This window comes from Lissotriton vulgaris, chromosome 9, assembly GCF_964263255.1.
Source record: "Lissotriton vulgaris chromosome 9, aLisVul1.2, whole genome shotgun sequence".
Taxonomy (NCBI): domain Eukaryota; kingdom Metazoa; phylum Chordata; class Amphibia; order Caudata; family Salamandridae; genus Lissotriton; species Lissotriton vulgaris.
Genome location: NC_141697.1, coordinates 626,019,842 through 626,043,807, shown reverse-complemented (window position 1 = coordinate 626,043,807; position 23,966 = coordinate 626,019,842). Strand labels below are relative to the sequence as shown.

The 23,966-nt window shown below is 42.2% G+C and overlaps 1 protein-coding gene across 2 annotated transcripts in view; it reads right to left on the bottom strand.

Annotated features, from left to right (window-relative positions):
- LOC147691984 (cytochrome P450 2G1-like) overlaps positions 1–23,966 on the bottom strand; it is a 339,761-nt gene that overhangs the window by 149,117 nt on the left and 166,678 nt on the right. For both annotated transcript variants that reach the window (XR_015299981.1, XM_086938274.1), the window contains exon 5: positions 9,486–9,662. Coding sequence is in view for 1 of the 2 variants with exons in the window: in XM_086938274.1 (XP_086794400.1) it covers positions 9,486–9,662 (177 nt within the window). In the remaining variant the exon portion in view is untranslated. The remainder of the gene's footprint in view (positions 1–9,485; positions 9,663–23,966) is intronic.

Genomic DNA, 23,966 nt, shown 5'->3' with positions numbered 1-23,966 from the left:
CAACTACTAGAGCCATGACCTAAAATAAAATCATGTGACAAACAATGTATGTTATCCTGAGCACTCTGTAAATTGTTTCAATAAAGATTGCTTTAAATTTTCAGGTGGGTGCCCTGGTCGTCGCACGTAGCCTGAACGTGCCTTAGAAACTGAAATGTATTTTGAGGTTAGGATCACTAACTTCTAGACCGGGCTCTCCAATTAGCACGAAAACACTGTTTTCTCGTTAGGTTATTCACATTTATTTGCAGTTCACATTTTTTCAATTTCTATTCGTAGATTGAATATTTACTGTTTATGCATATTTCCAACATAATCGCATCTTATGTTGTATGAACCATAGTTGAATTCATCCAAAGCTTTCAACTTTTCACAATACCCAATGCATTTCGGGTCAAACAATAGCCATGACCCTTCGTCAGGGGTCTGAATAAAGGAAAACAAACAGGACCAAATTAGTCACCCGGCCACATAAACAACAATAAGAGCACCTAGCTATGCCTTTCACAAACGAAGAAAACGAAAAAGGAGTGCCATGAGAACCCTATTGAGCCCAAGTTTAACATTACGAGTTTGACTCAACACTACACAAACGAGCCGAAGGAGGCTCCACCATTGTACTAGTGTGCAGATCTTACGCATTAATGGTAGGCTGGAGTTTAAACACGCTGGCATAACAGTACGCTGAAGAAAAACTTACGGGTTTGAACGCGCGTGGGCGCTTCTATGGAAGTCTGCCGGATAAGCACTATCCAACTAGCTGCGTACTCATAGGAAGAACTGCATGTCACGTGATCGCGGTTGCGACCAATGGCGTTGCAACACGGCGGTCACGTGAACTGAGTGAGTGAGCTTCAAAACAAACAGTGAATAGCGGACGCGATGCGTGAACCGATACAAGAACATAACAGAATTAGAGAATAAACATAACGAACATGGTCAAACGCAAGTGTGCAATGAAATAACGGAATTAAAAGGCAAAGCTACTAACACACAAAATCTCATGACAATTTAACATGTTCTGTGGGGAAACCAGGGTCTGAGCACAAGTCGATGAATCATAAGACCCACGCATGTTCTATTCGATCGTTCAACCCAATCGGCTGGGCTGAGTTCAATTTTTTGATCCAAAAAAACTCTGCTTTGAGTCTTTGTTTCACAGGATCCATGTCGGGGCGCTGATGGATGACCTCTAGAACCGTGAATTTTAACTGTGATATTTGGTGGTTAGATTCATTCCAATGGCACGCTATAGCTGACTTAAGGTTGCTGAGCCTGATATTGCTTTTATGTTCTGTGATTCGGATCTTCACTTTCCGCTCAGTTTGACCAACATAAACCTTGCCACATGGGCATTTTATTAAGTATATACAATTCATGGTATCACAATTGCCAGAATACTCTAATTCGATGGGAAAGCCTTTAGTTGGATGCATCAAGGTGTTGCCACAGATAACATTGTTGCAATGGATGCAGTTAAAACATTTAGTCATTCCTTTCCAGTTCTTTTTCTCTTTATTGGGGGTATTTAGCAATTCCTTCAAATTTTTTGATCTTTGATATGCGAAAGTTACATGATCATTGTATATGTTTTTTAAATCCGGCTCATTTTGTACCAAGTGCCAATGTTTATTGATGATTCTTTTGATTTTTGAAGCATCGGTAGAATATTTCAATACACATACAGTTTTTTGCATGGTTGATTTGATCTTCGGTGTCAATAAATCGATTCTCTTTATTTTGTCGACTTTAGATAGGGCTTGAATGAGAATGTCATTAGGATACCCTCGTTTTTTGTACTTGGCTGTTTGTTGCAACATTGCTTGTTTAGCTTGTTCTCCATCAGATGTTATTCGCTTTAGTCGAGTGTACTGCGAGAATGGCAAATGTTTTTTCAATGGCTCCGGATGGAAGCTTTGGAAAAGTAAACTTGAGTTTCTATCAGTGGGTTTTTGGAACACTTTGGTGGTAATCTCATGATTGGAAATGTTGATAAGTACATCAAGGTAAGATATTGCATCTTGGGATATAATGTGAGTAAATTTAATCCTTTCATTTTGATCATTGAGTGCCTTGATATTGTCTTCCAATGTTTCTCTTGAACCACACCAAATTAAGAAAATGTCATCAATGAATCTTTTAAACATGGTGAGACCTTCAGTCCAAGTTCGGTTGCACAGTATATGATCATTTTCAAACTTCTGCATAAAAATGTTCGCGTATGAGGGGGCCCCCCCAAAACCCATGGATGTTCCATTAGATTGATTATAGAAAGCTCCATTCCATTCAAAATAACTATGATACAGTGCATACTGCATCAGTTCCAATATCAAAACTCTCTGGTAGTCTTCTAGGTCACTGTTCAGTAAACTCCATTCCAGAGCTTCAATGCCCTCTTTGTGTGGAATTGAAGTGTATAATGCCACGACATCAATCGTGCATAGCCAGTATGTGTCACTGGGTGATAGTTTGACACTGTTTAACATATTCAAAAACGCAGTGGTATCTTTGATATATGTGACACTTTTCTGAACAAGCGGTTGTAGGAATTTGTCGACGAACTTGCCAATAGGTTCCGAGATCGACCCACAGGCCGAGACGATGGGTCTGAAAGGGGGTCTCCTAGGATCCTTATGTATTTTAGGCAACATGTAAAGTTGCGGTCTCCTGGGAAATTTAAGGTGAAAAAAAGCATGAGTCTTCTGGCTTATCCATTTCATGTTCAAAGCGTGGTCCACAATATTGTACAAAATTTTTTGATATTCTGCTGTTGGATCAGCTGTGAGTGGTAGATAAATATCTGCATTCTGAACATGCTCATTGACGCTGGATGTGTAAAATTTGGTGTCCATAACAATCAGGGCACCGCCCTTATCGGCTTTTTGGAACGTGAGATCTTTGTCATTGTTGAGGTTTTTTAGCGTGTTCCATTCTTTGATGCTTAAGTTTGGTTTCTTGGCTTTGCTGAAGGAAATTTTTTGAATTTCAGACATCACTGACCTCTCAAAAGCTTCTAGTGTTTTGTGAGTGGTTGGAGCACAGAAGGTGCTTGGTGGTTTGAATTCTTGATCCCACACTGGGATAAGATCGGTTTGACTGGTGTCTTTAAAGAAATATTTCAATTTTAAGTTCCTAAAAAACTTAAAGAGTGAAAGCTCTGTCTCTCCAATGTTCGACCTGTAAGTCGGTACGAATGTGGTTCCTTTGTTTAGTACTGCCAGCTGCATGGAGGTTAATGGTTTCTCCGAGATATTGATCACTAGGTTATCTTCTGTACTTGACTGCGTGTTCGCTTCGCGATTTCCTCTGCTGTTTCTTTTCCTTTTTGCCCTTCTTGTTGCGACGTGGTCGGTGGGGCGTTTGCTGCTGGACTTATGTCTAAAAAAGATGTTTGTGACACGTCTGTTTGACCGGCTGATGTTGCTTCCACTTGTTTGGTGGTTTTCTTTAAGGGTGGTCTGTTTTGCGCAATATCTCCATCGGATACTACACTTTCTTGAGAGGAGGTGGTTGCTGATTGTTTTTGTTGAGCTTGCGGTTGCCATTTCCTTTTGTTGTAAATTTCAGCCCAAGAATAAACCTCTTCCAATTTGTAATCTAATGTATCGCGACGATACTTACGGATTTTTCTTTCGTTCACTTCCTTAGCGTATCTGTCGAGTTTCGAGTTTGTTTCCTCCAGTAATTTTTCTAGGTCAGGAATATTGTTCAGTTGCTCTTTCACGGTTTTTATCTCTTCTTCTATTTCTGTCAACACTTTCGATAGTTCCTCGACTATCAACAGTATCAAGTCTAGAGAACACTTGTTCAAAATTTGGTACCACTTTTCCAAAAACTTTTTATTATTCGAGAATAGCATCGGCTTGAGCGCTATCCTGAGTCCCCTGGGGATCCTTTGGTTTTTGTGATAGTGTATGAGGGTGGTTGCATGCAACCGTTGATTTATTTCTTTTTTACTTATATATTCAAATTGCCTGAGAATTTGCGCAGTGGTCGTTTTTTGAGGGGTGATGCGTCTGGTCTCCTGGATGAGTCCGTAGATTTCATTGGCGGTCTCACCATGTTTAAAAGATTCATTGATGACATTTTCTTAATTTGGTGTGGTTCAAGAGAAACATTGGAAGACAATATCAAGGCACTCAATGATCAAAATGAAAGGATTAAATTTACTCACATTATATCCCAAGATGCAATATCTTACCTTGATGTACTTATCAACATTTCCAATCATGAGATTACCACCAAAGTGTTCCAAAAACCCACTGATAGAAACTCAAGTTTACTTTTCCAAAGCTTCCATCCGGAGCCATTGAAAAAACATTTGCCATTCTCGCAGTACACTCGACTAAAGCGAATAACATCTGATGGAGAACAAGCTAAACAAGCAATGTTGCAACAAACAGCCAAGTACAAAAAACAAGGGTATCCTAATGACATTCTCATTCAAGCCCTATCTAAAGTCGACAAAATAAAGAGAATCGATTTATTGACACCGAAGATCAAATCAACCATGCAAAAAACTGTATGTGTATTGAAATATTCTACCGATGCTTCAAAAATCAAAAGAATCATCAATAAACATTGGCACTTGGTACAAAATGAGCCGGATTTAAAAAACATATACAATGATCATGTAACTTTCGCATATCAAAGATCAAAAAATTTGAAGGAATTGCTAAATACCCCCAATAAAGAGAAAAAGAACTGGAAAGGAATGACTAAATGTTTTAACTGCATCCATTGCAACAATGTTATCTGTGGCAACACCTTGATGCATCCAACTAAAGGCTTTCCCATCGAATTAGAGTATTCTGGCAATTGTGATACCATGAATTGTATATACTTAATAAAATGCCCATGTGGCAAGGTTTATGTTGGTCAAACTGAGCGGAAAGTGAAGATCCGAATCACAGAACATAAAAGCAATATCAGGCTCAGCAACCTTAAGTCAGCTATAGCGTGCCATTGGAATGAATCTAACCACCAAATATCACAGTTAAAATTCACGGTTCTAGAGGTCATCCATCAGCGCCCCGACATGGATCCTGTGAAACAAAGACTCAAAGCAGAGTTTTTTTGGATCAAAAAATTGAACTCAGCCCAGCCGATTGGGTTGAACGATCGAATAGAACATGCGTGGGTCTTATGATTCATCGACTTGTGCTCAGACCCTGGTTTCCCCACAGAACATGTTAAATTGTCATGAGATTTTGTGTGTTAGTAGCTTTGCCTTTTAATTCCGTTATTTCATTGCACACTTGCGTTTGACCATGTTCGTTATGTTTATTCTCTAATTCTGTTATGTTCTTGTATCGGTTCACGCATCGCGTCCGCTATTCACTGTTTGTTTTGAAGCTCACTCACTCAGTTCACGTGACCGCCGTGTTGCAACGCCATTGGTCGCAACCGCGATCACGTGACATGCAGTTCTTCCCATGAGTACGCAGCTAGTTGGATAGTGCTTATCCGGCAGACTTCCATAGAAGCGCCCACGCGCGTTCAAACCCGTAAGTTTTTCTTCAGCGTACTGTTATGCCAGCGTGTTTAAACTCCAGCCTACCATTAATGCGTAAGATCTGCACACTAGTACAATGGTGGAGCCTCCTTCGGCTCGTTTGTGTAGTGTTGAGTCAAACTCGTAATGTTAAACTTGGGCTCAATAGGGTTCTCATGGCACTCCTTTTTCGTTTTCTTCGTTTGTAAAAGGCATAGCTAGGTGCTCTTATTGTTGTTTATGTGGCCGGGTGACTAATTTGGTCCTGTTTGTTTTCCTTTATTCAGACCCCTGACGAAGGGTCATGGCTATTGTTTGACCCGAAATGCATTGGGTATTGTGAAAAGTTGAAAGCTTTGGATGAATTCAACTATGGTTCATACAACATAAGATGCGATTATGTTGGAAATATGCATAAACAGTAAATATTCAATCTACGAATAGAAATTGAAAAAATGTGAACTGCAAATAAATGTGAATAACCTAACGAGAAAACAGTGTTTTCGTGCTAATTGGAGAGCCCGGTCTAGAAGTTAGTGATCCTAACCTCAAAATACATTCTAAAATAAAATCAAGCATTGGGCTGGACAATAATTTATTGTTTTCCCTTTTTGCATTTTGAGTTATGAGTCATGTTCCCTCACCTAGATCTTCCTTCTCCAGAGGGAGCTATGACTACTTGACCACAGTGGGTCGTAAACGCCTCTGCAACAGCTTGTAAATGAAGAGTGCCTGGAAGTGCGAATTTGCTTGTTTGGTACTTTTCCAGGCTGTTTTAATTCACATGCACAGTTGAAGTGCTGAAAATAGTATATGAACTGTGATCCTAGGTGCCCTGGTTGCGGGGTCATTGAGAGGCATGGTAGGGACAAAGATGTTGCTAATAAGAGTAAAATATTGTTTAGTACCTTTTTATTTCACTTTCAGGTAACAACATATAAAATAATTTGCACTTGTTAAATTAAAAATATATGCTAGTAAAACTGATCAGTAGGAAATTAACTCTCTTAAGTTGTGAAACCTCAGCTGGCTAATACTATCACTACAGGTGTTTGTGTATGACCAGAGAATCGCAAAATTAAATGCGAGATGGCGCAGTGAAAAATAGTGACTGTGTATTTATAGTGCGACAAGGTGAATATGCAAACTATCATTTAAAGCTATATATTTTAGTAATAAGCAGGGCCACGGGAATTATGTGATTCTGCAGGGGTGTCTTTTTCCACATAATTGTTGCATTTGCCAAATAATCCCTCATCTACTGAATAATCTACAGATTTAAATTCAAAAATATTTAGTTTTTGGCTCAAAAGTTACTAAAAACATTGCAATGTGTACTGTGCTTTAGAAGTCCCTTCAAATTTGACCGATCATCTTTCAGTTGCTTATTGGTTTATTTGGTAAGCAAGATGGCACTATTGAGGTGAAATCTTTGCACAGACAGTGTTGCCATGAGTAAAAAAAGACAAACTAGTTAACTGATACTGCTACAGAAAATTATGCCTTTTCTGCATTATTTAACTTTTCTTGACATAGAATTTAGTATGGGGTGAATAACTTCAGTAGCCAAATCACCTCTCAAGAAGAATGACTATTTATCACCATGGATGTCCCAGAGACTCCATCAGTTAAAACCAATACTGTCTCCCAAGCAGCCTTTATATTTAGTGATTAACCAATTGCGCATATTTACATTTCTTTCAGGTAACAGGTACCGTGGTGAGAACAGAAGCGGTCGGTGGTGGGAGTAGCTGCCGGGCGATGACGTGGGGAGGGGGAGGGGCATGGTGGGGGGTAGTAATCTATTCATTACGGAGGATTACCCGTAAGTAAACATATAAATAAATAAAACGAATTTCGTTGCGTGCACTGCATCGCATTTGGGGATGCAGTACGCGCAACAAAATACGTTTTATTTATTTATATGTTTATTTACCTGTAATCCTCCGTAATCCATAGATTTCTACCCCCCACCCTGCCCCTCCCCCTCCCCAAGTCACCGCCCGGCAGCTACTCCCACCACCAAGTGCTACTGGGTGAGAAGCCCTGCTTCTTATTTAGTTTTCTGTACCTTTCTGGCTACATAAAACTGGCGTTCTGCCCCTTTCACTTTCAGGAGGAGGCACCACAAGATCCGCCTTAACCTTTAAGGTATGGCTGTTTTTGTTTTTGTAATAGGGTGAGTCCAGGGAGTGGTAGGAAAGAGGCCAGCAGTGATGCACTCAGATACAGAAACCCTGATTCTCCAGGCCACTGGAGCCTCGGAGTAATGACCAGGAGAAAGAAGAACATGATTAATGGATATTGCCAGAGAGATTTAGGTGGTCATTTTTTGTTTATAAAGTAGAGAGAGACAGCTTGCTCTGAGAGATGCCTCTAGGGAATGGAGGTGATCTGATGGTCCTTTTTCAAGGGCCATCACTACCGTTAGTGCAGCTGGTGCTGCGGGTATAATACAAAAGGGCAGCTGTGGGTCATTTGCTAGTATTAGGGCCCATGTCAAGCTTGCTGTGCACGGAACAGGGTCCTAACAACGGAGGGGAGGTGAGATGGGTTTTCTGATGACCCAGTAAAGCATGCACTGCAGACAGTCTGGTTCGCAGAGGTATAGGTCTCATTGGTGCTACAGGTGCAGTGGTATCAGGGCCCTGCAGTATAAGAGGTCAACTAAAACTATTTATTATGCCTATTTGCTTAAATTAGAGCCCAGTGCACACTTAGGGGCATATTTGCAAGGGGGTTGCGCCACCAGAATGTCACTTTTCAATGTTCTGGTGGCGTAATGTCCTGCACCATTTTCACAAAGTGGCATTGTAAATATGGTATTGTTTCACGCAGTTATATGTATAAAACGGGCATGCAGTAGGTGTTGCTGTTAATGTTGCACCACAACACCAATTGCTTTTAGGTGGTGCTCCAGATTTACACGGACGTGTAAATCTGAGGCAGCACCAAAAACAAACCCGATACAATAGCAGGCATTAGAATGGCACAAAGAGGAGAAGTACTTCTATTCCTTCTTGTTGTTTCTTTTCTGCTTGAGCCTCATTCTCAGCACACATAGAAAGAGCAATTTGCCATTAATGATTGTTAATGTGCAGGAAGTTGTCACTATAAACAATCATTAAATAACACTGATTTACTACAGATAGAAGTAACACATTGCCATTATTGATTGTTTATGTGTAGGCAGGGACACCCTCCTTCACATAACCAATCATTCCCTGCAATGCAAGGGTGTCTGTGTTGGCACTATGCAGCTATGTTGAGCATCAGCGCTAGGAAAAACACAGGGGTGTGCTGCATTGTTGTAAATACGGTGCATCCCTACATTTTATGAATGGCGGAGTGTGGTACTACAAAATTTGCCGCAGTTCAGTTACTTGTAAATATGCCCCATGTAATGCCAGTGTTGCTTTTGGCTGCGGAGCAACGGGTAAGGAATGGGGAAAACTGAGCCTGTTTCAAGATTGAAGCAATGATCATGCATGGTGGGGAGTGGGAGACAGAGGAGACAACCAGGTACTCAGGGCCAAAGCTATTAATCGTGCACAAGGTGCAGCTATGCTGCAGCCCAGGGGTGTGTGGGGCTCACATTCATTTCTGTCATTGTTTGATGCATTTACACTGGTTTAAGTCTCACATTTATTGTGCTTCATAAGATACAGATAATATCTCCCTGAAATGTTCTCATAAGCGCCAACCCCTGTGCTCAGCCCTGTCACTCACGCTCCCCTAGTACCGGCATACATTTTTGGAGGGGGCCCTGACTTCAAAATATTTTGCTTGGGGGTGGGGGCTCAGACCAAAAAAGTTTGAATTCCTTATTTAGATAGAGAAAGATGGTAATTATATTTTTTTCTGCATAGTTCCGCCTTACAGCCATTTTTTTATTCAGACCACTTTATAACCTTTCAGAAAGTCAGAAAGTACATCTGTCATGTAAAAGCGCTGAAAATCCACAGATATGAAGTCACCTTTGGGAACGTACCTGCTGCATTTTAATGAGGAAGCAGTCAATGAAGTCCCGAGGGTTGCTTGGATCCAATGTAATTTGATGTTCTTTGACATGTTCTTTCACAAATGTTCTTGTTTCCTTAACATTTTTTAGAAACTTGTTGTGAGGACCAGGCAATGGTAGTATAAAACTTGGAAAGCGATTAAAGATCTGTAAAAACAGGAGAGTATTTGATAGCATAATTGCATAGCATATAATGGTAGCAGTCACTTTCATTTTTTGTGGGCTATAATCGAGGCCAGACTGGGAACAAAAACCAGCCCTGGCAATTAAGTTGGACCGGCCCTTGAGAGCACTTTTGTTGCAGGGGGCCGATATTCCAGCACTGCTGCAAAACCGGCACCCAGTAACAAAAATGGCCCCCACCGGTCCAAAACCGACCCCAACCTTCCAGCCCACTCAGAAAACGCCTGGTGCTCAATACAGCAAGTCTTGCTCTGCCTATAATTGTTTCTTGTGTCAACTAGGGTGGATTTTTATCAACCTGCGTCAAAGTTTTGTTTTCTTTCCCAATTGCAAAAGTCACAGTGGAAGCTCTGTAAGCTGCGAGCGCTGGCCGTACCCTTGTGTGTGTGTGTTTGTATCTGTCTTACTTTTAAAATTGGTTCTTGTTTAATTTTAATACCTTGAAACACCTCCTACCACGTAATACCTTCTTCCACGAAGCTCCGCTTGTCGCGCCGCACGCCTCCCGCTCCGACCCCGGTCCACCGCAGCTGATTGCTGTTTGAGTGGAGGGCGGACAGGGTAGAGCGAGACAAACCCCTCTAACACCGCCCCTCCGATGTATAAGTTCAGCCCATGCCTAGAACGCGCAGCGGACGCGCGCAGCGGGCGCGCCAAAGGCAAGCCCGTCTGCACCTGTCCCCGCCCGGCCGGGACCAGGGGCCAGCCACTATGCCTATTTGACCTCTTACACCTCTTGCGAACTCCATAAACTACAGGGCAACTGGCCCATTAGATCTGACGCCAGGTCAGCCTTAAAGGAAAAAGGGATCTTGTGCCCTAGACACATACTTCCTGACCTCCGCACCCAGTGTACCGTTCCCTTGGGACCGCCAGCATCCACCACTCCCTGCTCCCAAGCAGCAAGTTCTCTTGCCATCATTTATTTAAATACACGCTTGATCATAAAGCACCAGCTTGAAATCTTTCAACTGCTGGATGCAGATAAACCTGACATTTTACTCCTGTCAGAAACATGGTTCACAGCCGACTCTAATCCTGATATCCTGGCAGCAATACCCACGGGCTATTACATACTCCATGCTAACAGGGTATCGGGTAAGCCAGGGGGTGGAGTGGCAGCCATCATCCAACATAAACATAAATGCACCACCCTCCAGACCAACGTTCTACCCAATGTCGATAGCCTTATTTTAAAATGTGACTCCCCCATGTTCTCCGTTGTCTGTGCTCTATTCTATAGACCTCCTGGTCACACTCCACTGTTTCCTCAACTTTTTGGTGAACTTATTTCCCAGCTAGTCATCAACCATGCTAGGATTATTATCCTTGGTGACTCCAACTACTGGCCCTATGATATTCATGAGAGTTCCACTTCGGTGGAGTTCACAGACTGTTTACAGGGCATGAATCTCTCCCAACACGTGCACAAGCCCACCCATGCCAAGGGGCACATTCTGGACCAAGTCTGGACCTCTAACTTAGAAATCACATCACCTCTAGTTTCTCCCTGCACATGGTCTGATCACCATTGTATTTCTTTTACCATAGCCTATATTCCTTCTACTACATCGCCCCCAATCAGCAATCTCCTGGACAGAAATTGGAAACGAGCTAACCTGGACGAGTTCCATGCAATCTTAACAGCCACCCCCCCTAAAGAACAGGCCCCCATCTCCCTTCAAGCCTCCAACCTTGACCACTGGCTAGAAGTAGCCAGTGACAAGGTAGCTTTTTTGAAAAAAAATTCACTTAAACGCCCCCATGACGCCCAACGCTGGTTCTCTTACGGTGTAGAGCGGGAATATCGACGGGAAAATATCGAGTTACCTTAATATCGCCGCAGAAATATCTACAAGAAGAAATATCGATGTCAAAAATATAGTTTGACAAGAATATTGACAGACAGGTAAGTAATAGCGATAACAATAATATAGTTGTAATAAATATCCTTTACAAAAACATAGTTTACAAAAATATCGTTTTTTAAATAATTAGAAGTAATTTAGTGTTTTTAATGAGTATTTCTTGTCAAAATAGTATATTTTTTAGCTTTTTATTAGTTAATTATGTATTTTTCATGTTGAATTTAGTGTTAAAAGTTCTGTAGCGGGTTGTGGGTTTATAGGGGAATAGGGTGGGAAGTAATTTAAATAAAATAAAATAATTGATTAATTAATGTGTTAATTTAATATAAATAGTTTAATAATTATTAGTTAATTCATTTCAATTAGTTAATTGATAATTAATTATGGTAAATAATTATGTTAATTGTTTAATTAATTTTAGGTGTGTGTACTGGAATTGTAAATTGAAAATGTAGTGAAGTAATAACATTTTATTGAATAATTAATTAATTAATGATTAATTAATTATAATTAAATAATTTTTATTTTTAAACGAGTAAATACATTTTAGTTTGTGTTGTGGTATTTATAAGTGTATATGGTGAGAAAGCTGTCAAATAATTAATTATGTAAATAATTTGAAAATACAATATTAATCAATAATTAATTAATAAATAATTAATGTAATTGAGTAATTAATTTTAGGTGTGTAGGTGTTTCTTAATAATAAAATATTTTAATGTATATATTAAATACGTTTATAATCTACATTAAATTTAATACTAAATTAGACAGATGGTTTATTATTTTTTTTGAGTTCCTGCGCTTTACCTACTGTTGCACCCTTTGGAGAGGGAATAGTAATTTTTAGCCCTACGCTATCCAACGCTTTCCCTACTGTTGCACCCTCTGGAGTAGGAAAAGTAATTTTTACCCCTACGCTATCCAGTGCTTTCCCTACTGTTGCACCCTTTGGAGTGGGAATAGTCATTTTTACCCCTACGCTATCCGACGCGTTCCCAACTGTTGCACCCTCTGGAGTGGGAATAGTAATTTTTACCCCTACGCTATCCAGCGCTTTCCCTACTGTTGCACCCTTTGGAGTGGGAATAGTAATTTTTACCCCTACACTATCCAATGCTTTCCCTACTGTTGCACCCTCTGGAGTGGGAATAGTAATTTTTGCCCCTACGCTATCCAACGCTTTCCCTACTGTTGCACCCTTTAGAGTGGGAATAGTAATTTTTACCCCTACGCTATACAACGCTTTCCCTACTGTTGCACCCTCTGGAGTGGGAATAGTAATTTTTACCCCTACGCTATCCAGCGCTTTCCCTACTGTTGCACCCTCTGGAGTGGGAATAGTAATTTTTACCCCTACGCTATCCAGCGCTTTCCCAACTGTTGCACCCTTTGGAGTGGGAATAGTAATTTTTACCACTCCGCTATCCAACGCTTTCCCTACTGTTGCACCCTCTGGAGTGGGAATAGTAATTATTACCTCTACGCTATCCAACGTTTTCCCCACTGTTGCACCCGCTGGAGTGGGAATAGTAATTTTTACCCCTACGCTATCCAACGCTTTCCCTACTGTTGCACCCTTTGGAGTGGGAATAGTAATTTTTACCCCTACGCTATCCAACGCTTTCCCTACTGTTGCACCCTCTGGAGTGGGAATAGTAATTTTTACCCCTACGCTATCCAGCACTTTCCCTACTGTTGCACCCTTTGGAGTGGGAATAGTAATGTTTACCCCTACGCTGTCCAACACTTTCCCTACTGTTGCACCCTTTGGAGTGGGAATAGTAATTTTTACCCCTACGCTATCCAATGCTTTCCCTACTGTTGCACCCTCTGGAGTGGGAATAGTAATTTTTACCCCTACACTATCCAGCGCTTTCCCTACTGTTGCACCCTTTGGAGTGGGAATAGTAATTTTTACCCCTACACTATCCAACGCTTTCCCTACTGTTGCACCCTTTGGAGTGGGAATAGTAATTTTTACCCCTACGCTATCCAACGCTTTCCCTACTGTTGCACCCTCTGGAGCGGGAATAGTAATTTTTACCCCTACGCTATCCAGTGCTTTCCCTACTGTTGCATCCTTTGGAGTGGGAATAGTAATTTTTCCCCCTTCGCTATCAAATGTTTTAACTAATAATATTTTTTATATTTTAATTAAATGTATGTATTATTGTTGTTATATAATTTTATGTGTTAAATATATGTACATGTACACAATTATTAAGTTTATAATGAAAAAGTGTAGTTAATGTGTTATAAATAGTTAACATATAAAAGTAATGTAATGTATTTTGTTAATAGTACTTATATTTTTTATTATTTAATGTAATTTTAATTAATTTAAAGAGTCGATATTTTTAATATGATATTTATTACATCGATATTTTTGAGTAGATATTTATGTACTTACCTGTTTAGGTATAGGGTGTCGATATTTTTGTAAACGATATTTATGCAACTATATTTTTGTCAACTATATTTTTGTAATCGAAATGTAAACACCCTACCTCTCTTACACCCTAAAAAAAGGAAAACTAGCACTTAGGCAGGCAGAACGCCGTTGGCGCAGAGCCTACGCACCTGAGGAGAGAGTGGCTTATGTCGCCTTACAAAAAAACTATAAAGATTCCATTCTCCATGCCAAATCTGCCTACTTCTCCCAAAAAATCACGAATTCATCCACGAAGGTTAAAGATATTTTCTCAATTGTCAATGAGCTTGCCCAAACTGATAGGGTTACCCAAAAATCTGTGCCCTCACAAAGATTATGTGATTCATTAAATTCGTTCTTAATAGACAAAATTACCCTTATAAAGACAATATCCCTACCCCCACTTCCCCTCCACCCTCCCCGTAATTTGTAAAAACCCTTCCACGCTCGATCAAATTCCTTTGATCTCTAAAGAAGAATTCCTGACTCTTCTAAACAGAGTGGGATCTTGCTCCCCCAACGATCGCTTTCCCCCCCACATCCTGAAAGAGGCCTTAACTTCCTCCCCTGACCCGCCGCTCTCACTCCTTAATAACTCCCTTAAAACAGGCGCTGTTCCGGACATCTTTAAATGCGCCATAGTCGTCCCCATACTAAAGAAGCCCAACGCATATCCCTCGGTGCTAAGCAACTTTCGTCCCATCTCCCTGCTCCCCTACCTCAGCAAAATTCTAGAGGCTCATGTTACGAACTGCCTCAGCTTATTCATTGAGCATTCCCAGTTCCTTGATCCCCTGCAAGCGGGTTTCAGGCCTGCTCACTCCACATAATCTGTCACCTTGGCAGTTATGGATGAGCTTAGGAGTGGAGCTGACAAAAACATCACCCAGGCCCTGGTGCTTTTGGATCTCTCGGCGGCTTTTGACATGGTCGATCATGAACTTCTGATCGACAGTGTCAGCAACGCCAGCATCCAGGGCATGGCCCTGAAGTGGATCATCTCCTTTCTCGATGGGCGCTCCCAGGCAGTCCGTCTGGACAACTTCTCGGCGGGAAAAACTAGACTGATCTGTGGGGTTCCCCAGGGCTCTGCCCTATCGCCCCTCCTTTTCAACTTATACATGCAACCTCTGATTGTATCTCTACGTAACGGTCCTGCCACAACCTTCAACTATGCTGATGACCTTCAGTTGGTCTTTAACATTGATTCCTCCAACACATCCTTCAGTAACTTTCAAACCACTATGACTTTCATCAGTGAATGGATGTATTCTAGCCAACTAAAACTCAACCGCGACAAAACCGAGCTGGTGTTAACTGGAGGCTCCACCAACCCCTGGAATCCCAGTTTCTGGCCGTCATCATTAGGCACCCCTCCTCACCCAGTAAACTCTGTAAAGCGCCTTGGAGTTATCATCTGTAGCGATCTGTCTCTAAAGCCCCAAATAAATGCAGTGGTTTCCTCTTGCTTTTCCACCTCCGCAGAATCCAGAAAATCTGTAGATTCTTGACCAAAGAAGCCCTCATTCTTGTCATCTTGGCCCTCGTCACCTCCCGCATCGACTACGCGAATGCTCTCTATGTTGGCATCCCAGCTTACCAACTCCATCGCCTGCAACTTGCGCAGAATCAGGCAGCTATGCTTATCTTTCGCCAACCTAAGCATCAACACGTTATTCCCCTTATGAGGAGCCTGCATTGGCTCCCGGTAGCCAAACGCTATGTCTTTAAATTAGGCTGTACCATTTTCAGTGCCCTTGCTGGCCAAGCCCCTGCCTTCATCTCTTCCCGGATTCAACGTTATGCCCCGTCACGTGAACTCCGGTCCTCTCACCTCCACTTGCTCACCATTCCCACTTTCAGACGGAAAAAACATGGAGGTATGAGGTTCTCTTTTTTATCCCGCCATCTCTGGAACTCTCTTCCCAATGAGCTGAGACTGGTAACATGTTACATCAAATTTAGAACTCTTCTGAAAACTCTCCTGTTTTCACAAGCCTATGAATAATACTCTTAGACTCTCACTTCCACAGTTCTTCTCTCAGCGCCATGAAACCGCTTGGTGTAAGTGTGCTTAAGAAATAATTTTAACATAACAGAACATAACAATGCTTGGTAGACTTTTTCCAACAGGCATCTAGAGTCATACTTGGAGAAGTTCACTATCATGAGCATGAGGCCTGGATACCGAACCCCTCCAACCCTTTGACACTAGTTTCAAGGATAAAATAATGCATGGCTTTAAAATAAGGTTCAGCCTAGTGGCCACCCTGCTAATTTTGAGACGAACAGTCCTGGGGCCAGATTTACTTGTGTTTTATGCAACGCAACTAAGGGCCTCATAATGCCGTCAATCAGAAAGAATTCCGACCGACCAATGCATTACGATGACTCCAATTGACTTCAATGGGAGCCGTTGTTCGGACTGACAACACAGGCTTCCATTGAAGAAAAGCCTGTAGTGGGCCGCCCATTGTGCCTGCGACACTGTGCATGGTTGGAAAAAGGAGACCCATGGGTATCCCCCGGGTCCCAACCAGAGGCCTCTGGGTGAATGGGGGACTGCTATGGGCCCCCAAATTTGGTATCCGACAGACGATCCGTGTAGGACAAACCAATTCAGAAACACTGTCCGAATCCGACATCGTAATACGTCGGTCAGAAATGCGATCCGTAGAACTGTATGAGTCTGCTCCGATGGATTTGGTTTCTCTGAATGCCGGTCGGAAATGAGTCGGAAAGTACAAACAGTTTCCGACTATCGTAATCGGTCGGACGGATATGTTACCAAGTCGGTCAGGGTCGCTGGTTCCAAAACGGATTCAGACAAACCGAATGCCGCCGGGAGCCTTTCTGACTGACATCGTAATGAGGCCCTACATTAGGGAACGTGCTGTGCCCTGCTGTGCTGTGTGAAGCAGAGAGAGCGGAAATACATCATATCTACAAAGATATGGTGTACTTCTGCTCCCCCTTGGCTGGTGCAGTGCGTGGTGCTTTTCACCAATACAGGCACCCTTGTGCCATGGTACAAGGGTGTCTGCGTTACAGGCAGGTTTGGTTTTGTACAGGAAGTTATTCCTCCCTGCACAAAAACAATCCCAAGGGGCAGTTTTCTCTTTCTCTGTGGGATGCAGACTGCATAATCCTTAGAAAAAAAAATAAGAAAGAAAAACAAAAATATTTTCCTTGTTTCGCCATCCTTGGGATATGAACCATTCTGGCACAATCCCAGGCTGACTGATTTTACTAAATCCAGGATTGCATGACATGGGTGGATGCATGGGGACACCCTTGCTCCACCCGTGAAATGCATACCACTATGAAATGTAATGCAGCTCAAACCACAGCACTGCGTTACATTTCTATACAAAGTCACGCAAGGCGGCACTAATCATCCCTTGGCTAGCTTAGTAAATATATCTTAAGGAATTGCACTGTCTTGAGTCGACTTGCATGATGCAAAGACAATTCAAGTCCTTAGTAAATCTGGGTCCTGGTTATAATCACATGTTTAGCACTTAGCCATATAAGTCTCAATCTCTCTGTATGTACTCTCGACCCAGTCATTTACACCACTGAACATGCTGTGTTAATGCTATGTAATGCTATTATGTGTCATGTTATCAAAACAAAACAAGAAAATAAAACTCCCGGTATCCTTCAATACAGAAATGCTTTTATTTACCTTTTTGTGTTTTTCTTCACACCATCCCAATGCAAGTGAGTTGACCTCAAACATTCACCTCTAAAAGATGTGTTTAGCACATTTGGGATATGTACATATTTATATTGTAGCAGCATGACTCCATAATGGCTGACACTCTCAGAATGGGTGTTTTGCCTATTTCCAAGTAACTCTGTTGTAACAAAGCTGGTATACATATTTTGCTCAGTGGGCACCTTCCATACAATACATTTATTTTGAATGTGTGCACACTACCATGTGGGCAACCACTTCTAGTTAATACACACATATAGAGATTGATGAGGGGGGTGCAAACTATTTCTTCCAGGATATCAGACTTCTCATCATCAAAGTCATTCTAGTATTTAAAGATCCCATCATTTTATGCTTTCAAAATACAAAACATTCTGCAATGGGACAACTATCACTTGAACTTTCCCGGTTTTGCATTAGTTTCTATACCCATATATGGTGGTCATAAAGATTTATGAAGTTTACCCTATTTGACTTGTGGTGTGTGTTTCGTTCTCTGGTGTGCATATCCATAGAGACAAGGACTGCATAATTCACCATTATATGAGAAACACAGGCGAAAACTACGAATGATGCACATCAACTCTCAAACAGTTTAGCCTCTTTTACAAGGCATGAGCACCTAATCGTGTCAGCAGGAGAGCAGAGCCAGGTCTCCTTCAGAGATAAACTGTGAAAAACGCAAATTAAGTGATATATGAACTCCTCCATCAAGTGCTGCAGGCCATGAACATTTTAGTACATCATAGACTATGATCTACATTTAAGAACATTAAGTGAATCCTTTAGTTAACTCAATATCCTTAATGATCAGCATTTTTTTAACCCTTATTATTCAATCTCTATCCAGCTCATCAGTTGGTATGGGGGTAATATCAGTTGCGGCTGGCATCTATCTGAAGTGGCCAGGCAGCCACGGGGGTAGGTCGGGTGGTTGTTGGGGCAGGGAAGAAATAATGTTTAAGTAAAAAAAATTAAAGATTTACCTGCTCCTGCTAACTGCTGCCTCATTGCGCCTCTTGTTGGGCCGGTAGGGGATGGACTCTCAGGGCACAGGCTTCACACCCAATCCAAGCTCTGATAGGATGAGAGCAGCACCACGATTGGTCTGAGTGGCCTCGTTTGTCACTCAGACAGTGAATTGGAGCCTGTGGCTTTTCTCCAACCTGGCAGTGTAACATATCTGAGTTGGAGAAACATAAGTGCACATTTGTGTTTGGCTGGCCTAGGACGTCCGGCCAAACTCACATAAGCACTTATAAGTGCACACTACTCCTCCTGCTGACATGCCAAGCCCTGCCTCATAATTTTTGCCGGGCTCAGACAGACAGAATAAATAAAATGATAATAACATTGTGTCATGAACATTTTATTTATCATCTGCTGGCGTGGGCTGTGGGGGGACGCTTCTCATTACGGAGGAGTCACCCCTGTGTAATAGATGGGTATTTTCAGCTTATCTCTGAATTGAGAAGGCCTAACTTGCTTGCCAGAGAAGGCCCAACATCATCGTAGCCCTGTAAACTGTGTCTTACTATGCAGAGAACAATTAAAGGGGCACATCTGGAAGGCACTGTGAGTGGCCCTTTATTTTGATCAATATTTTGAAAAGCTTTTTGCTTCACTAAAACATAACACTTTTTTTCCTTCTTTTTACAGTCCTCATTTTGTTTCTGGGTTCAGGAAACCAAAGCCAAACCAAAACAAAGAGAGGCAATGAGGCACCAGGTCTCTCCACAAAGGAGGGGAATAGAAAAATTCCCGGGGCCAGAAGAAAATTATGCCTCTTGGATGGACGATGGCACTGACTCCTCCAAAGACAGGTGCTGAGTAAAAGTGACCCGGCCACTAGAGCAACCTGTATAGCACACAGTTAATCATTGTACCGTAAAGTTTCAAGAGAAGCTTATACCTGCATCATAAGGAAATGAAGAATAAACAAAAGAGGGAAAAGCCAAAAAGGTGAGAAAAGACTGGAAAAGGGAACCAGCATAGGTGAACCCGATACTGGGGCGAGTTAGGAGGATTCTGTGCTCAGTGAGATAAGCGGGAGACATAAAGCTTAAACTAGCCATCTTAAAGTCCCCAAAATTCCGTTTTCTTGACAAGTTTGTTAGCCCGGACATGATACAAAACATTTTGTATAGAAGGAATCCATTCCTTCTCATCATGGGGGCAAGGGAGAATCTACTTAACACACAACTCCTTTTGTGCAAGAAGGATCAAGACTAAGATAAGGGCGTTATGGGTTTTGAAAAGGCCCCAAATAGCTACCCCACCCATGACTACTCCAAAAATCACTAGAGCTAAGCTCATCTTAATCTCCTGGCCCATAATACCTGAGATAATCTTACCCCCTTTCTACCAGAAAATATGGATTGAGCGACACTGCCAGAGCATGTGGATCTCGTTTGCCTTGTTTTCTCCACATTTCAGGCACTTCCTCGTTACACGACTCCCCAGTTTTGATAGTTTCTGTGGCATCCAGTATGTCTTGTGGACTGTAAAAAGATGGTTTCTCCTTAATTGGGCATACTTCACATAAGACCACAAATAAGACATAGATACTTGCCCTAAGGATTCAAGGTCTTTGCTTGGCAATTCCCTGCTCCAGATCTCTGTGAATGGGTTTTGCACCTCTTCTATATTTTGGATTAGCACCCAATACCACTCTGCAACTTCTTTCCATGATGTGGAGCGTAGGCAGATCTTGGACACTAAATCCATGTTCCCTTTGCCCTCTCCCCCCAGCGTTTTAGCCCAGCTTAAAAGGTGATAGTATTTAAATTTGGAGACCGAGTTATCAGCAATCTCTGGTAGACATTGTCATGAGATAAGTTTAGTATCCACAAGGAGCTGCCCCCACCTGAGAATGCCACAGGCCCTGTAACTGGACTGCGACTGCATCCAGTAAAACAATCCGGGGTAAATGGGGAGTCCCATATAGGCGCTACATCACAGTAGTACAGTATTTGTAAAGCCAATCTCACCTGATACCAGACCTTAGAGGCTGCTAAAGGACCTTTAGCCTCACCTTCTTAAAGAATTTAGGGTGACCAAACTTCTGAAGGAAAAAATCTGTTTGGTGCGAGGAGCTCACCGTAAGGGCCCTAAAGAGCAGGAACAGACAGAAGCTTTCCATCAACAACTGTCCAAAACTCTTCAAATGGAAAGAGCAGTAGTACTGGTTGAGATCTGGGCAGGCAATTCCTCCATGCGCTTTCTTTCTTCTAAATTTCTTCATGAAGAGTCTAGGGGGCCCTTTAAGATGTATGGTGGATCGCCACTGCCCGCATGGCGGTGATGATATGCCCTACATCCTAGCCCGCCCGCCACCCATTTTCTCCGCCATATTAGTATGGTGGGGGACCACAGCAGACAGGAAGACCGTCCACCGCTTTTCCGCCTGGTCAATAAGTTGACCTGTCAGGACAAGGGTTTAATATGGTGGCGATGTCTGTTAGACACCGCCATCCATCTTATGATGGGTGCGGAAAGATGCCTTTCCGTGGCAGCAGGCGTGTGGGAATAAACTGCGGGCCCATTGTGGGCCCCCAGGTACTCTGGGGGGTGCAGGGGTGCACCTATGGTACCCCCCAACAGTTCCATGCACAACATGGCAGGCACCGCGCGGTGGCTGCCATGTTGTGCATGGAAGTGCACAACATGCCTTCCTGGCATTGTGACGGGCGGTGCTGAATGCACCGCCTGCCACAATGACAGGAATGCAGGATGCGCCCGCCACTGTGGCAGGCACATCCTAATTGCCCCCACGGGATCCCCGCCCTTATGGCAGGCGTACGTTTCCCGATAGGATAGCGGGCGGACTTTGTGGTCTTTTTTTCCCTAAATAAAACTAGAAAACTCCCCCTGCACCTTCTTAAACCAGGTTTTCTTAGATTCATGCGGAATAGTATTGAACAAGAAGGAGAACTTTGAGAGCATTGACATTTTCAGGAGGTTTGATCCACACAAGAAGGAAAGTGGGAGAGCCCCCCATGCTCGTAGCTGTGATTTAACTCCCGCAGTTACTTTATGAAAATTTACCTTGGCTATCTTCTCAATATTACGTACTATTTACACTCCCAAATATCTTATCTCCTGTTTTGTTAGGTCACTCCTATAAGAGGTGTTCCATTGCATCAGCTAGATTTTACGTTGATCAATGGAGTATCCAGATACCCTCCCAAAGCCTTCCAGCTGCTCACAAATCACAGAAAGTAAGTGCTCTAGATCCCCCTGTAAAAATCATAAGATCGTCTACATATAGCCCTATTTGTTTTGTCCAACGATTACAAATGAATGGATGAATATTCTGACATGCCCTTAATTTGCATGCCAGTGCTTTGATGTAGAGGTTAAAAAGTAGGGGGGGAGCGAGGACTTCCCTGTCTAGACCCTCTACCTATTTTTATTAACTTAGTAAGGTTTCCATTGATCAGAACAGTAGCCAACAGACTTTTATATAGGGCCCTGACCGCTGCCAAGAATGCATCCCCTAGGTTAAAGTGTTGGATCATTTTGTATAGAAGAGGCTAGCTAACCCTATTGAAGGCCTTCGAAGAGTCAAAAGTTATTACAGCCAACAGGATCCCATAATCTCTTGCCATGTCAATCGCCCCAATCACATCATATGTTAACTCATGAAAGTGCCTCCCCATCATAAAGCCTTTTTGGTCCGGATGAATTAGAGATCTTCCTACCTTATCCAGACGTTTAGTTAGAATCAGGGTGTATATTTTATGATCACTATTACGAAGGAAGATAGATCTATAAGACTCACATGACCTCAGGTTCTTATTCTGTTTTAGAAGGATGGTTATGGTGGCTTTGTCCCAAGATGGAGGGAGGTCCTGGCCAAATAGGAAGGCAGAGTTAAATAGTTGAAGAATTATTGGGGTGAGTTCTTCTTTTAGAGTAATATAGATTTAATCAGGGATGGAGTCAGGACCAGCAGCTTTCCCTTTTTAAGGTGCTGATGGTAAAAAGGATTTACTCCAGATCAATGGGGCAATTTAGATTGTCTTTTCTGGGCTCTGAAGCATAGGGAGCTCTAGATCTAAAAGAAACTCTTCCATGAGTTCTTCACTTTCTGTTTGATCCTCTGTATAGAGACCTTGGAAGAACTGGACAAAAGCATTCTCAATCCCAATATCCTCTGAGATAATTTTAACTGTGTTTGGCCATATGAGATCTTTTATCAGGTTCTTGGACTGATCAGCTTTAACTTTCTATGCAAGTAATTTGCCACACCCCTCCCCATATTCATGATGGGATAGTTTGCAGGCTTCCCATTTTCTCCTAACTATTGCTTCGAGGTAATCTGCAAGCTCTGTTTTTGCCAAATGTTATTTTGTATCACATTGGAACTATTAGATGTTTGTTCTAACGTTAACTAGTTAGTAAGTACTGCAGCTTCAAGTGCTCTGATTTCTTCTCAGATTTTCTTGTTCTGTGCAGTAGATAGGGCAGTTAAAGTACCATCTAATAAAGTCTTGTATGTATCCCATAAAATATGTGTGGAGGCTGAATCTATATTAACCACATTCCTGCTGATGGTATCCCTCTCCTGTGCTGGGCCATAATGAAAACGGGTGTGGTCATGACGAGCTCAGCTCGTCATGAGCACAGGAGCACTGTGCCCCATGTCGAGCTGAGCTCGTCATGAGCATCGATGGGGTTAAATGAAAAGAACTCCTTAGTGTCAGTCTTCAGCTTATCAATTACAGACGGTTCCAGAAGTGAAGAGCGATTTAGGGTACACCTGCGAGAAAAGGGTCCATTCACAAGAGTGACCACTAGGATAATAGAGGAATGGTCAGACAGATGTTCTGGGGCAAGGCTGACCATTGTCCTGTTCTTACTAATAAAGGAGTCCACTAAAAAGAAATCAATCCTAGAGCAGTGGCCACATTTCTTGTTAAAATATAACACTTGGTTAGTTTTTGCATGGCCTAATGTCCCACTACTTGTAGTTGGACAGCAGGATGATAGGGACAGCTGTGAAAAGCTGAAATTGTTCCCTTTTTTGCCCTTCTGTGGTGCCCTTGATTAACAACAAATGCATGAATTTCTCGCCCACTCACAATACGCTAAGATATTCTCACTCACGACTGCACTGGCAATCATATGCTGACCAGACACCCCCTTCCTTGTATTATGTTCACTTCAGCTTAAAAAGTCCCCTCTCTTTGCCAAAATGTGGTTTGCTTACACTACTCCGAAGTGGTAAGAAGTTGTCTCTT